This window comes from Typha latifolia, chromosome 1 (assembly GCF_019914945.1).
Source record: "Typha latifolia isolate L0001 chromosome 1, TyphaL0001v2, whole genome shotgun sequence".
NCBI classification, from domain to species: Eukaryota; Viridiplantae; Streptophyta; class Magnoliopsida; order Poales; family Typhaceae; genus Typha; species Typha latifolia.
In genome coordinates, this window is record NC_133086.1 from 22,302,005 (window position 1) to 22,316,742 (window position 14,738).

A 14,738-nucleotide genomic window follows, 5' to 3' on the forward strand; every position below is an offset into this window, starting at 1 on the left:
AGGCAGGTGTGAGGTGGTGTTCGCTTACGCTAATTATTACTTCCCATGTCGACTCAGAGCCACAGATCTCCTCGCATCCGGTTATCTCTTCGTCCCCTCCAAATGAGTGGCGCGTACCAGAGGTTAAAAAATCTTCGATCGAACTACGAGATAAAAAAAAGCATAAAGGAATCAATAAAAAGGAACAATCCATACGCCGACGAGAGAGAAGCCAAGAACTCGATATGACGACCCAAAACGCCTTCCTTGGAGCCGCCCTGCCGAGCTTTTCGCTCGCCTCCGCGCCGGCGCCCTCGCGTTCCATTCGCCTTCCAATCAGAGCATCAGGTTTCGATTCTATCCCTATTTGTCCATCTTAGTAGGGAATTTGGGTTGGTATCCGTTGGATTTAGCGATGTTCTCGTAATTTCTAGGGTAGAAATTGTGATTTAGTTCAGGATCGCCCCCAAATAGTGCCTCGAGTCGTTATTTTTCGTTGTGCTTTTGGGATATTTTGCAGCGGAGCCATCGGATAAGTCGGTAGAGATCATGAGGAAGTTCTCGGAGCAGTATGCGCGCAAATCTGGAACTTATTTTTGTGTAGATAAAGGGGTCACCTCCGTTGTTATCAAGGTATATATGATGTTATACTCACAAGTTGTGCATACATAGAGTTCAGTTATATTCTGACATTCTGAATAATATTGTGCCATGATTTTTTTTAGTGAAAGTGGCATTACCTATTTCTGGAGGAAAAGTTTGTACCTTAACATTTTCTTAAATTGATCAATAACTTTGTATGAGCAAGCTATACACTGGCATTCACCTGGCCATTTCTTATTATGGCAGAGAGGATTGATGGCCCATTTGGAATGGTGCATCTAACAACAGTTCGATCAAACTTTTCCTTTTGCAGTCTAACTCCAGATGCAATTGTTAAAATTTTGTCAAACAATTCGATGAGACTGAATGTTGTGGTAAAGCTGAATTTAGCCTTAGTGATTGATTTTAGCAATTTCTCGATTAACATGATTCTAAAGTTGGGATGCTAAAGAATGAATGGAGAAGTTGATGATAACAATATAATGTAAGTTCTCTAGTTACATATAAACAATAATATTGCTGCTTTTTGTAAGGATAGGGGATTCATTGGCCTCATCACGCCTCCCCCCAATTCGTTGATGCATAGTAGCTCGTTGGTTAATGGTTCATAATTCAAGATTTAAGATGGGGACATCTTTCTGTAACATTGATCTAATTGCATATTCGAAAAACTTTTTTGGAGTATACGCTCTCATTCTCTCAGTATGACAGAATTACTCATTTTGACTGGTTTACCTCTGAGTCTGATTCATGCTAATTGGAAAAACCAATGCTCTTTCTGAAGTTAAAATCAAAACACTACACTGAAGCTAAAGTATTGTGGTTTTATTGGCATCCTTAAGGATGTTCAGCCGACAAAGACATGTAGGGCCTTTTTCTTCATACGCAATTCTTGATGAAGTTTTGCGATATGATTGTGCTAGAAAAATAAATAAAGAGTTGTGAATGCTCTTACAGCTGATTTTGTTGTTCTAGAAATAATTGTGCATTTTATGCTGTTGGGTAACGTTTAATTTAAAGAGCAACTTCTTTTGTGATATATAATGGATTCTTTCTATTTCCAAGTATGTTTAGTAGCGACGTAGACCTACATTAACCAATTGTATTCTAAAATATATGTATGGTGTAGCTTAAATGCAGTATATCAGAAGATGCTTTGCTCACATGAGTGTTTCGATGCTCTTGCTTGTCCCGCTCCACTATTTACAGAGTCGACTGCTTTGTGTTACTTCTAACTTGTTGCAGCTATTTATTTACCATATGCTGATCAATTTAAAATCTCAAATGTAAACTTGCACAAGAGTTGACCTCTTTCCCATTAGTGTACTCATGAACTTCTCTAGGAACATATTATAACCATACAGATCTGAGTCGTGGACAGCTCTTTACAATTACATTCTGCAAGCATTGAGTGTTGCAACTTGGCAAAGTGTGATAGAATGAAGCTTCTGTAGCATTGTCAGTTTTTGAGTATATTCAGTCCAACGGTCTTTGTTGGCAATCCAAATGCTTTACTTTCACCTCATATCTTGTAACTGGATATGGTGACGATGATGAAAAAAAACTGCATTCTGCTCATGACTAGTTGCAGATCAATCTCCTGCAGCTACCTGAGCACTCTGAAAATTATCCATATATTTTAATATTGAATTCAATGGTTTATGCAGTTTACATGCTCTATTTTTCCTAGTGAAATTATCCATCTATGTAACAAGATGTCTAAATTCTGCTAGATAATAATTTCTTCCTTACCTTGCCTTTATGGGATATTGGTCAATTGTTAATCTAAGATTTTGAGCATTTAATCAGGGGCTTGCTGATCACAAGGATTCACTTGGAGCACCATTGTGTCCTTGTAGGTAATGGATCTGACACATTTCTGATAGTCCTTTTTTCTGCATACAAGTTTTATACTTACTTCCCCATATATCTATTCTTAATGGCCTATATATCAGGCATTATGATGACAAAGCTGCTGAGGTAGGGCAAGGATTTTGGAACTGCCCATGCGTGCCCATGCGGGAAAGGTTTGTTTTTCAGAACTGTAGTCAAATCTTCATTAGTTAGACGAATATACATTACATAACCCCATCTCTGAAGTATAGCAGAAGGTATAAGTTATAACTGCAGATAAAGGGTACATTTGGCTTCACTTTACTTTTAAAACAGAAAAGTTTTTTTTTTGAACAGCTGAGGATGAAAACATGGTTCTAAAGATTTAGGATGAAAAATCATATTGATGTTTTAGTAAGAGATTTTGTATGATATACATGACTGACTCGCTCATGATATAATGCAATAGTTCTGATAGATGCTCACTTTTGCAGGAAGGAGTGCCACTGCATGCTTTTTCTCACCGATGATAATGATTTTGCTGGGAAAGAACAGGCATGTGCTTGACAATATTACTACTTTTCATTGATTACTTTACTAAGGATCTGCTACAGAATTCATTTTCTTGCTAGTTATACTGGAATGTAACTTTGTTTGCAATTTATGTTTGAGAATTTGCATGCTTACCATATTGCTGAAAAAACTGTGACTACTAAGATTCATTTACTACTGATATAATATAACTAAACAGTAATGATATGTGAACCTTGCTTGCTTTTTTTTTAATCTCTATATGTATATAATCATTTGTATTCCTGTTCCACATTTAGCTTAGATTTTTGTTTCTCTGCGATAATTTTAATTGTAGTCTCAAGTATGATATCAATAAAGAATATGGTTTCTCGTCTTGCAGACTATCACCTTGGACGAGATCAAAGAAGCCACATCAAAAATCTAAAATTGCTTAGCAACATCGAGATTCTAACTTTGCTACATCACTGTGTTGTATTTAGCAACCTCTATCTAGCTTATTAATGTGGATCTACCCCCCATACAGAGCAAGTCTCTAGAGCTGCTGGCTTTTGCTGTCGTGTTTCATGAGCAAACAAAGCAACCAGCGTAAAATTCTCAATGTAGTGTTTACTCTTGTACTGGGATCACACGGTATTTTACAAGTGAATCTTTTGTTTATCACAACTCGTGTGTTCTTTTTGTTCTACTAGATGTTAGTCTAATTCTCAATGTCTTATTTCCAAAGATAATTTGGCCAATCTGTGATTCATTGCTTTCACCATTGAATCATCCATCATGTTCTAAAACAAATAGAATCAATAGAAAAAGGAAACGAATCCATTGCATCTATTAAGTTCATCAGCAGGCTTCGATCGGTGGAGAGCGCTGGCGCGCGTTGCCCTTCTTCTTCTCTCTGCAGTCGATTCCGGTACTTCTCGCCGGTAACTTAACCGGAATCTTGGAAACGCTCGCCGCCGCCACAGGCTTGCAGACGTGATCCGTAGGGAAGCGGTGCTTCAAGCAAACCTTTTGGCGGCAAATCTTGCAGGTGCTGCAATTGGAGAAGGTGAGCAACTCTTTGCAGCGCCTCACCGGACACGTCGGCTTCTTCTTCTTGGATGGGTCGCAATCCCCGGATCTCTCGTGTTGTTCCAAGATGGTCTTCTCGCCTTCCTCTGCCTTCTTCTCTATGGACATCGAGCAAATCTCGCACACCACGACGGTCCTATTGTTGTGATCCGATTTCGAGCAGTCGTGCGATTTGTATGTTCGATGTTCCAAGCAAAACACCTGCAGGAGGAGATTGCGTTACAATGGACGCCGCCAAAGATTTGATCTTGATCTTAATCGCTATTTATGGGTCACAATTACCTACCTTTTGACATCCGTCGCAGGTGAAGGGGAGGAAATCGAGTTGATTGCAATCTTCGCGGTCGCAGTGTAATCCGAGATTAGGGAAGGCTTCCGTTCCTCCTCTTCCCATGTCTTCTTCTTCCTCTTGTTTTCTTCTCTTTTCTGCTCTGATTTGGTTTTGTGAGGAGAAGTCGATCTTGGTGTTGGCATTTATAGATTTGCTTCTACGGTTCTACCGCTAGGAGCCGTGTCTTTCTTCCCAAGAAAGAGTTTGGATGAGTCGGAACGGAGGAGGGATTCGAAACCGTGGTCGGCGATAATTCTGGACGAGTCTAGTGTAAGATCTCGTATGATATGACGAGAAAGGGTTGACTTGGTCAAACGTTTTTTTAAAGAGAAATTATATTTTATTTTCTTATAGTTAGGTTTAAATTAATAGTTTCACCCTCAATAATTTGGTAAATACTTGGATGCACCTTTAAAAATTATAATCTTAATCCAATGACTATAATAGCCAGTTTTTATACCCAGTATCAGTTTTAAAATCACATTACGGAATAAAAAGAGTTTATTAGTTAAGAAGATTTAATTACGTGTGCCTAATTTCTCAATTTTCTTATTATACTCTTGAAGATCTTAACCATTAGATCTTCATCAAACTACTTGATAAATAATTAATTTTACACATTTTTTTCTTCTTCCGTTAAGATTTCTCTCTTAAATATAATTATGCATTAATTATAAGAGATATTAATTTGATTATTTGGAGAAAAACTTCAATTTAAATATAATTCTCTATCTCTATCTATTAAAATTTAATTTAAATCAATCTTAAACTAATAGGAGATATATGTAAATAATAAAAAATAATCAAAAAGATAAAATATAATTAAATTTTCATTAAGTTAATTATAAAAGACATCAATACCCTTATTTTGATATATATACATTACTCTCAGTTAATGATATATGTCTTTTACTTAATAAAATATTAAGATAATATAATTATCAAAAAATAATATGCAAAATTATATATCTAAACAAATTTACCTACTGAATCGTTAATATCTTTCATTCATATTATACTCTTAAAGATCTTAACCGTTAGATCTTTATTAAACTGATTGATAAAGAATTAACTTTATGGTACGAAAGAAATGCTCCAATAATTTTATTTGAATTACTTTACCCTTTTACGATTATATTCGCCAAAATTGTTATCATTTTTATTATATTTGATAACATGTGAAAATATAAAATAATTATTAGAGATAAAATTATAGTTGATTGAATAAACTTTTGGATTAATTATGTTCTAAATTATAAAATAATTGGGCGAGCCAACTTATGTAACAGTCATATCATACTACATTGACCACAAAATGATCTATATGCCTTTGTTGGGAAAAAAACTTAATTTTATTTTAATCCAACATTAATAGATGAATTTATACCCATCTTTATTCTTCCCTCCTTTCTATTCTCTCCCTATGTGAGAATACTATTGCCACGGCTTGCCTTTGCCCTTGCTTATCGGCGAGAGCGCCAGCAGGTCTCCACCGCAACAAGATCGTTGAGGAATGAGCAACATGGAGCCGTGCCATGTGGGACGGGAGCCAGTGGCAAGCTCATTATTGTCGCCTTCCTACTCACACGCTGTTGTCACTGCATAATGACTACGAAAGTAAAAGACAAGTGGAGAACGAAGAGAGGAGAGAGTGAGGGTAATTATATAATTTACTATTTAATTTATTTTTTATTTAAAAAACTAATTAAATTATGATATATTAATTAAAAGTATAATAGTTATTAGGTGTATTTTATCACCATTATTTATCTTTTCACTTAGACTCAAAGTTTATGGAGAACATTATAACCTAGAAAAATTGAGGAAATCATTGTGAAAACCAAATATAGTTTAGCGAGTGCAACTATAATTAATTCTAAATTTTTTAATACATCTAAAAAAATATTAATTAAAATTTAAATTAAATATAATCATGAGAAGATAAAGTGATATAAATAAATCCATAAAATGTTTAGTATTAGACCTATCCGCATGGTAAAATATAATTTCTTCTTATTTTTACTTGAATATCTGGTATTTGAATTAGAAGAGGATGACATGCTTAGCATGTCAATTGTCAACCACATGCCATTAACCTACAAATTACTCATGCTAATCTTACATTTCAATGAAACGAACATTGCTTTGGAACTTCTTATGACCACTATCTTTTCTCAATTACACAAAATTAGTGGTGCAAAACCATGAGCAGACAAAACTTTACTCCAGGCAGACCAATTAAATCCTATCACTAATTTTGTTACCTAAAGTCTTAAAATCCTATCAAATATTTAATTTTCAGCGGCGTTTGATTGAAAACAATTATTCGACGACGCATATGACTTAAAATATAGACTAGACAGCTAAAAACTCGGCGAGATCTAAAGTGTATCTGTATCTAAGGATAGTTAATCTTTTGTCCAGCTCATATATAGTTTTCGAACTCATGAATAATAATAAAAATATATCTAATCTCTTTCTTCTTTTTTTATCATATTTTCTTTCTTGCAAAAATGATACAAACTTGAACACAATAAAATTCCACTTCCATGTACAAATCACAATCCCCAGAAACTTATCCACTAAAACAAAACAAACTACCAAAACACCCAAAAAAAAATCAGAACTCGGTAGTGTTACTACGCGAAATGCATCCGAAATCCTGATACCGACTACGAAACGATACCAACCCCTCCGATACGACACTCCCCTCCTCTTCCTCTTCCTCTTCCTCCATCCCCAACGCCGCCACCTTCGCCGCCACCTCTTCTTCCTCGCCCTTCATCGCCCTCAGCATCCTCCTTGCCATCTCCCTTCCCATCCCACCGCCGCCTCTCTCCACCACTTCCATCAACACCTTCTCTGCCCCCGCCGCCTTCGCCAATCCTCGAAACCTCAAACTCCCCCTACTCATCCCGTACAATGCAGCGATGCAGAACTCCTCATCCCCCGCCCCATCCGCCACCATCCCCACCGCCGTCGCCACCGCTCCGGAATCCATCAAAGCCGCTTTCGCTTCTTGGCTCCCCGCCAAGTTCCCCACGACCATCATCGCCAGCCTCCCTATCTCCCCCTTCTCTGCCGCCGCCGAGAGCAAAGCCTTCACCGCCCCAGCCGTCCTTGCGATCTTGGTCCGGTTCGTCGCGGCCAGGGAGAGGTGGTATAGCGCCTTCCCGGCGTCGCGACGAGCTCGGTGGGCTTCGGCTTGGCTGCAGAAGAGGTGGAGTAGTGGAGAGATCGCACCTAGTACCCCGATGGCGGCGCGGTTGTCTTCGTCTAAGGCGAGGCTAAAGATGGCTCCGGCGGCATGGTCGCGCGCTTCCGGATCGGCGGACTTGAGCGATTCGACGAGCGGCGGAACGCCACCAGACTGGACGATGCGGGTTTTGTTCGGAGTCTCCAAAGAAAGATTCGCCATTGCCGCGGCGGCGTGGACTTGGATGCTTGGAGAGCGAGAGAGAAGCGTTTGCCGAAGCGCCGCGAGTAGTCGCGGCGAGCATAAGGATAGCCTCCGCTCACTACTCTCCCTCGTGGCTTGCCGGAGCGAAGCAATAGCCGATTCCTGCGCCTCGGGATCAACTAATTTGGTCAAGATCTCTTCTTCCATGCTATCACAAGGAGGAGGAGGAGCAGGAGTAGGAGCAGAGGCATCACTAGATGCCTCAGAGATTTCTTGGGTCCTTGGGGTTTCTTGATTTGGGGCTTCCTCCACCGCCGCGGGCCCGATCTCCGAGGAGCGGTAGGAGGAGTAGGAGGTGGAGGAAGACGGTGGCGAGAAGCGGCAATTGGGTCCTGATTCGGAGGGTATGAAGCGTCGGACGAGGTCGCGCGCGGCGTCGGACGAGGGAGGAGAAGGGGGATAATGGCCGGAGCTTCTGCACCAGTTGATGATGGTAACCCTGAGGGCGACGTTGGGGATGAGGAGAAGAGGGGAAGAATCAGAAGCAGAAGCAGAGAGGGAGAGGGAGGAAGGGAAGAAGGAGAGGTCGACGCAAGCTTGGATGCATCTGCGCTCGAAGGTTTGGCCGGAAGGGATGATGACGGGGTCCGCCATGAGAGAGTGGGAGATGGGGCAGAGGAACTCCATGGGAGGCTCCGGCTCCGGCTCCTTCCCGGCGGGGAAGGAAGACGACGGCGAAGTTGGGGTGGAGGGAGAGCGGTGGAACGAGAGCTTCCAGCGTGGCCTCCCCGTTCCCATTTGTCGTTGTTCCCGATCTTAGTGTTCGCTGCTGTCTTGATGCGAGGAAAGAGAGATGGAAAAGGAGGAAGGCAAGAGAAGAATGGAAGCTTAACCTCGAAGGATTCTTATCTTTCTACGTTGCAACTGGTGTCGCTTATTAGTTATTTTTTCGAGAAAAAGCTCTCTAACGAGAGGGAAAGAACATTAAGAAATTCTTATTTATAAATTAGAAATCTCTTATTTATAGTTTGCAGTGAAACACTATTAAATCTTTTCATAACTTATATCATGCTTTATGTTCCCATAATATTATGAATATCGAACATTTTTATTATTATTTTAACTTAGAGCTAAAATAAGAAAGAAGTCTCCCTATCCTAAATCATGGACATATATATATATATATATGAATATTACAACTAAATATAAAATATAATGATTTTATCTAAATCATGGATAAATATATAAATTACAACTGAACAAAGCTTACAAGAAGGAATGAATAACCTCAATGTAAAGTTTAAAATAATTTCTTTCTGATAGATAACACTGTACGTTTTATAATATTAAATAAATAAATTGAACAACAGAACCATCTATATTATATATGCAGATTATAATAGCCTAAAACCCACATTTAAAAAAAAAAAAAGTACATGCAAATTTTATTCAAGCCAATGCTACACTTGAGCCCAAATTCTTTAGGTCCCAATTATTCTTTCTTCTTCTTAACAGTAGAATAACTGATTCTGTGTAGCTTGTGACTACAAGAGATATACCAGCTATCTTGAACTATAGAACTATTAAATAATTGACTTTGTCAACCACATTAATGTTTATGATGATTACTTTGGTCAAAGCCTCCAAAAGGGGATGAGAAGAACAATAGTATCCTAATAGATGCAATTGAATACGGTAGAAAATAAGATCTTGGTTCTTGAAATCCAAAGTTAAAAATTAAAAAAAAAAGAAGTTAAGTTGTTTAGCGATCATAAATTGGTATGGAGATTATGCATTCGACTTCATTTACTCCATCCAATGCATTGTAGAAGAAATTTTGTCCAATCTACATATTAAAAAAAGAGACTAATTTTTAAAATCTAATTTATTAAATAAACTTCTGAGTTTATTAATGATCTATTAAAATATTAAGGGGGCTTCCTTGTTACGAAAGTAACGCCACGAGCTACTTGTCCTGTTCTCCTTTTTATCCTACTCAATTATTCCATTATTTTGATCCAAACAATGCTGAGATTCCTATTTGCTTTACATCTGACATACTTTTTACCTAAAATTATTTGGATCACCTGCAGCCCTAGCTGCAGGAATTTCCTGCACTACTCGCCAGCTCTTTTTATTGTCCCAAGGCACCAATTAATCTATTATTATTATTATGAACTCTTTTTTTAATGCACTTTTAGTTTACTCATAGCACCACAAACAAAAAGCAGCTAAAAAGAAGCGTAATTAATTAATGAATTAATTATGAGGTGGGAGAAAAGAGGGAATTTAATTGAGCCGTGTGAAAGCTCTTCCATTGAAACTAAGCTGTCATTTACGAGTGCCTTCTCCTTTTGCTTTGGATTGCGGTCCCAAAACGAAAAGAAAAAGGTTAGGAAAACTAGGCAGCCACTAAGAAGAAAAAAAAGATAGCATCTTTTTGTATGAGAAAATAATAATAATTATTATTATTATACTGACCACAGTATCACATTCATCTCTAGACATAGTCTCTTTCATTCATTATTAAATCGTCACTGATTGGGATTTTGCTCCACTTTAGCACCACCGGAGTCTCTAATGCTTGGTTTCTTTTGTTAATTCCACCATAAAAACTCATGCTCTAAGTTTAGAATTCATAAGGCGATGTGACCTAAATATAGAGCCTGGAACAGAAAGACTAATTATGAGCTTCAATAGAAGGATAGTAGAATTAATTTGTACATATTAATGAGTTATTTTTTTTAACAAATATGAGTCTCCACATAATTTTTTTTATTACCTTTTTAGTCTGCTCATCAAATTTATTATCAATGGAGCTAGTTTTGATCAGCTTAATTTTCTCGCCATAAATTATTAATGAAATCGTTGAACTATTCAGTGAATTAAATATTCATAAAAAATTAAAATAATTTAATATTTTATTAAAGAAAAAAATTCTATCTTACTAAAATTATTTAATAATTTATCTTCTATATAAACTACTAAATAGTTATATTATTTTACTATTGTCTTATGACCAGCTAAGTTAAAATTGCTGACTCATTTTTGTAAATAATATTTTATGCAGACTCATTTTGGTAAATAACTCTGTATTAGTGGGGTGTATTTTTTAGGTCCGATAAGATTTTTGGCCTCCCATAATTAGGTAATAAATTACTAATGATATCTTTAAGTGACCGAACTAATACTGGCCCAATTCAAGCCCGGTAGTGAGCTTTCTTTTATAAATCAAAGTTATTTAATTGACCAAATTAATAGTGGCCCAATAGAAGCCCATCATGCGGTAGTGGCCTAGTGGGCTTGCCCTTTTTGTTTTTATTTTACTCCCCCCTCTAAGATATAAGAATTATTTTTTAGTCCGTCATGAGGTAGAACGTAATTCTGGTCCATCTCAATTCTCAAGCCCGAACCAAACCATATTTAGTATCTCTCTCTCTCCCTCGCCTTCGCCCGCTTTCTCCAAAAGTATCGCCGATGGCTCGATCGCGCTCTTCTCTGGAGTCCATTCTTGATATCGCAGTGATCACGCCAATGTCGTCGCGTAACACCGTTCATTTACTTTCTTGGAATCAAGTCGGTCATTGCTACTCTCTTGTTGGAGTTTTAATGTGCTCAAATTGCTGGCCTCTTGATTTTTGCGCTCTTGATGCGGAATCCATGGCGAAGGCGACTCTGGTGAGGAGCGGTTTGAGGGAGGTGAGATATTAAGTTGGGGTGGGGGCTGATGGGGATGTCGATTTCGACGAGATCGACGCAAAGTTGCCGCATTTCCAATGGAGTAAACCAAAAGAGGTGGCGCTTTTCTTCTCTTTATTTGTTTTGTCTTGGTTATAGATCATTCAAAGGGTTCCCCGAAACATGCTATCAAAATTTAAAGTGTCACTCATAGTTATTTCTCATTCTGTGAAATGGTTTTAAGTATAGGATTTTGGTCTCAATAAGATTTTGTGTTTCAGGATTTGGCAATTTGGATCAACATAGAGAACTCTAAGTTTATATATATTTCAAGTTAATGTCTATTGAGATATCTATTACAAATATGAATGTAGAGAAATTAGATAAGGTGCACAGCTGTTTACATCCCTGTAAAGTGCAACATATAAGTAGTACTCAACAATTGAAGGTTTGTTCTGAAGTAAATAATCATGAACAATTACTTTGTAAGTCCATGCAATAAAGTATGCATGGTGCTTGCCTAGCTCTGGTGATGTACAAAACATCGCAAGGCTAAACGCCAGCGATCCTCGTAGGCTGTTTGATGACTTTGCTAAAATGATAATTAGTTAATCTGAACCTAAACTTTCAGCTCATGTCCCAGCTGTACAGCAATGCATGCAACACAGGTGAAATTGTTTGATAACTTTGATCCTCATTTTGATGTTCTTCAGCAAGATGATTTTACACCCCATTCTCTTTCTCTGTTACAACAGATATAACTCAAATAGCCTTCTGGCTATAGGTATCTAGGAATACAAAGAGCATTGGTCATTTGGTTAGATACTGACAGCAGCAGAAGGGGAAGGCATTTCTTTATCTCAATCAGAGAATCTCTAATGATTTTGAAGTTTGATCTGAAATCTTGTTATAGCACTTATGGAAACTCAGTCAGAGATGTGCCGCGATGACAGGCAACTGGAGGAGAAGAGGTTCTTATGCTTAATGCCCCTCTTACAAGTTACTGTTTTGTTTAGGAAAGCATTACTTTCTACCCTAGATTTGTATGGTGAATGTTTAAGATGGTTTCTTGATTGTTGATTTGGTCGCTGATCCTCATGTAAGTATGTAACACTCTTTCAAATTAATTATTAATCATCCACTAGAGTTGCCGCAATGATGCATATAAATTAATGTGAATTCTTGATGCCTTTGCAGATAAGTGGAGGGAAATCTTAAAAAGGAGAATTGATTTGGTGTTAGTGATGCAAGAGAGCAGAATAGATTAGAATAACACAAGGTTTGGTGGGACTTGATTGCAGTGAGAGCTACAAGTAGGTGATATCCACCTCTGTCTGAGTGCCCAAATATAAAGACGAGAGATTCAGCATAAGAAAATAGAAAACAAAACAAGAATTTTTTATTGTCCCCTCGTAAAGATGATAGTGGGATCCAACAAAAGTATAAAGCATATGGGCCATCACGAATTTTGGAACTCCAGTGCTTGTTTATACAATGAAATGAGATTGATGACTTAACCCTTCCATCATCCCATACTTTTAGTAAATATAAGATATTCTCTGATCTGAAGTCTACCATTCACCTGCTATGTCGTCATCCACTTACTCTTGTTTCCTTTATTAGTTGTTTCCTGTACTCTACATCCTGATTCACTCCATGAAGTTCTACTAAATTTGCAATATATCTGTGGTAGGATGCATGTGTTAAGAACAAATATTAAGAGCTAACTTTGATATACAAGTTTTATATTCCTCTCAAAAGGTTAAAAAGGGATTGACTACCCTGCTTTTCATCTGTTGGTCCAAAGCTTTTAGGTCCTGATGCCAGTAAAGTAAAAATAACCTGCCTAACTTCCATGATTAAGTTCTGAGCAGATGCATTTCCCCTTCTGACTTTTTAGACTGCAGCTATCCAGTATCACGTATCTTTTAGCTGTAAATAACCGTTTTCAATCTCAAGTTGTGCTAATAGAATGTAGGTATTGTTATCTTTAGTAAGTTAAGTAATGTATTTGTAAAGTGTTACCGCATCTTTTAGTTGCAGGAATGATTTTCAATACCAAGTTGTACTGATCTCATGTTTCTTTTGGTTACTTTTAAATCTCTTTCGACTACTTTGTAATTGAAAATTGAAAACATATCATCTTGTAAAATATTAAAGTCAGTAGCTAGCAGATCCTGTCAGCCCCGCTGACGATGCTTGTATCTGACCCTAATCTTCTGCTTCTAATTGATTATGAAGTGCTGTGGTTTCTTTTTAAGGGATATTAAATTAATCTTGCTCTGTAGCATATCAATGTGGTATAAATGACTGCTGGATCCATCTATTATGTCAGGAGAGACATCGATAAATTTTCCCACATTGTCTACTGACTTCTTCTCAAAAAAAAAACAAAAACGAAAACAAAAACAAAAACAAAACAAAAAAAGAATTTCCACTTTGGAGGAATGGAGTTTGTAGCAGAACCAGGAACTGCATACTCAAACTGCATACGTGACAGAGATTCAGAAGATGGTCCCCTTGCCGTGAAGGAGACGAAGCTCCGGTTGTTTGGCTTTGAGATAAATCCCTGCATGAAAGGTAGTTTAGATGCAAAGAAAAGATCTGCAAGAAGTCCCATTGGAGAACAAGCAACAGCAAGAGAGGCTCCTGTGCTATGCCAAACAGAGAAGGCGGACAAGGAGAGAAGCTCATTTGCTGGCCTGGGAGTCAAGAAATACAGATGCCAGTTCTGTCTCAAGGAGTTTACCAACTCCCAGGCATTTGGGGGGCATCAGAATGCCCACAAGAAGGAAAAGATGAAGAAGAAGCGATTGGAGCTTCAGGCAAGGAAGACAGGCATGGATTTCTTATACTTCCAACCTCTTATCAAAAGCCACAGCTCTGCATACAAGAACTCTGTCTCATGGTTTTATGATCCTCGTCGCTGCTTTCCTGCGTTCATGCCCTTTGAGGAATCTCATGGAAGTTTTGAAGCCTATAAGCAGAACTCTTATCCAGGTGGATTCTTACCGGTCAAGCCAACTACGCTAACATCGCACCAGCAGAGCGTCTGCAAGTTCGGCGCAATGCAATCAAACTGCTCGGGAAGCGATCAATATGTCGAAATTAAACCTTCGTCGGCGTCACAAAATCTAGACTCCATAAGTTTGGATCTGTAGTTAGGGTGTTGACAGAGATGTCTAATATCTGAAATCCATCTCAGAATGCAGTGTAATTACTTATTATCTTAGCCCATGATGTACTTTAGCAAGAACTAGGAGGATATCAGAGTGCTCTGCTGCCTAACTGCATGCATGACATATTCAATCT

At 38.0% G+C, this 14,738-nt stretch overlaps 4 protein-coding genes and 1 long non-coding RNA gene across 5 annotated transcripts; 3 read left to right on the plus strand and 2 right to left on the minus strand.

Moving 5' to 3' along the window:
- Positions 1-3,612, plus strand: LOC140780337 (ferredoxin-thioredoxin reductase catalytic chain, chloroplastic). The gene is made up of 6 exons (XM_073125797.1): positions 1-327; positions 500-612; positions 2,392-2,441; positions 2,538-2,609; positions 2,910-2,970; positions 3,329-3,612. Exons 1-6 carry the CDS (start codon positions 225-227, stop codon positions 3,371-3,373), a joined length of 444 nt encoding a protein of 147 aa, XP_072981898.1. The 5' UTR covers positions 1-224; the 3' UTR covers positions 3,374-3,612.
- A 65-nt stretch (positions 3,613-3,677) lies between these two features.
- On the minus strand, positions 3,678-4,605 carry LOC140780336 (zinc finger AN1 domain-containing stress-associated protein 12). Its single transcript, XM_073125796.1, has 2 exons — positions 4,304-4,605; positions 3,678-4,218 (listed from the first exon to the last, which is right to left on the minus strand). Exons 1-2 carry the CDS (start codon positions 4,409-4,411, stop codon positions 3,787-3,789), a joined length of 540 nt encoding a protein of 179 aa, XP_072981897.1. The 5' UTR covers positions 4,412-4,605; the 3' UTR covers positions 3,678-3,786.
- Positions 4,606-6,801: 2,196 nt separating this feature from the next.
- LOC140780378 (U-box domain-containing protein 41-like) lies at positions 6,802-8,737 on the minus strand. Its single transcript, XM_073125888.1, has one exon. The coding sequence runs from the start codon at positions 8,544-8,546 to the stop codon at positions 6,969-6,971; it is 1,578 nt and encodes a 525-aa protein (XP_072981989.1). The 5' UTR covers positions 8,547-8,737; the 3' UTR covers positions 6,802-6,968.
- A 2,407-nt stretch (positions 8,738-11,144) lies between these two features.
- Positions 11,145-13,384, plus strand: LOC140800091 (uncharacterized). Its single transcript, XR_012111142.1, has 3 exons — positions 11,145-11,543; positions 12,182-12,397; positions 12,624-13,384. It is a non-coding gene; the product is annotated as an uncharacterized lncRNA (long non-coding RNA).
- A 489-nt stretch (positions 13,385-13,873) lies between these two features.
- On the plus strand, positions 13,874-14,587 carry LOC140797908 (uncharacterized). The gene has a single exon (XM_073151644.1). It carries the CDS (start codon positions 13,874-13,876, stop codon positions 14,585-14,587), a length of 714 nt encoding a protein of 237 aa, XP_073007745.1.
- Positions 14,588-14,738: the final 151 nt, after the last annotated feature.

Excerpts from the sequence above, each read along its gene's own strand:
- LOC140780337 (XM_073125797.1), top strand. The coding sequence starts at position 225 with ATGACGACCCAAAACGCCTTCCTTGGAGCCGCCCTGCCGAGCTTTTCG. Across the intron at positions 2,442-2,537 it reads GCACCATTGTGTCCTTGTAG|GCATTATGATGACAAAGCTG; the intron begins GTAATGGATCTG and ends CCTATATATCAG. Across the intron at positions 2,971-3,328 it reads ATTTTGCTGGGAAAGAACAG|ACTATCACCTTGGACGAGAT; the intron begins GCATGTGCTTGA and ends CTCGTCTTGCAG.
- LOC140780336 (XM_073125796.1), bottom strand. The coding sequence starts at position 4,411 with ATGGGAAGAGGAGGAACGGAAGCCTTCCCTAATCTCGGATTACACTGC. Across the intron at positions 4,219-4,303 it reads CCTGCGACGGATGTCAAAAG|GTGTTTTGCTTGGAACATCG; the intron begins GTAGGTAATTGT and ends CTCCTCCTGCAG.
- LOC140780378 (XM_073125888.1), bottom strand. The coding sequence starts at position 8,546 with ATGGGAACGGGGAGGCCACGCTGGAAGCTCTCGTTCCACCGCTCTCCC.
- LOC140797908 (XM_073151644.1), top strand. The coding sequence starts at position 13,874 with ATGGAGTTTGTAGCAGAACCAGGAACTGCATACTCAAACTGCATACGT.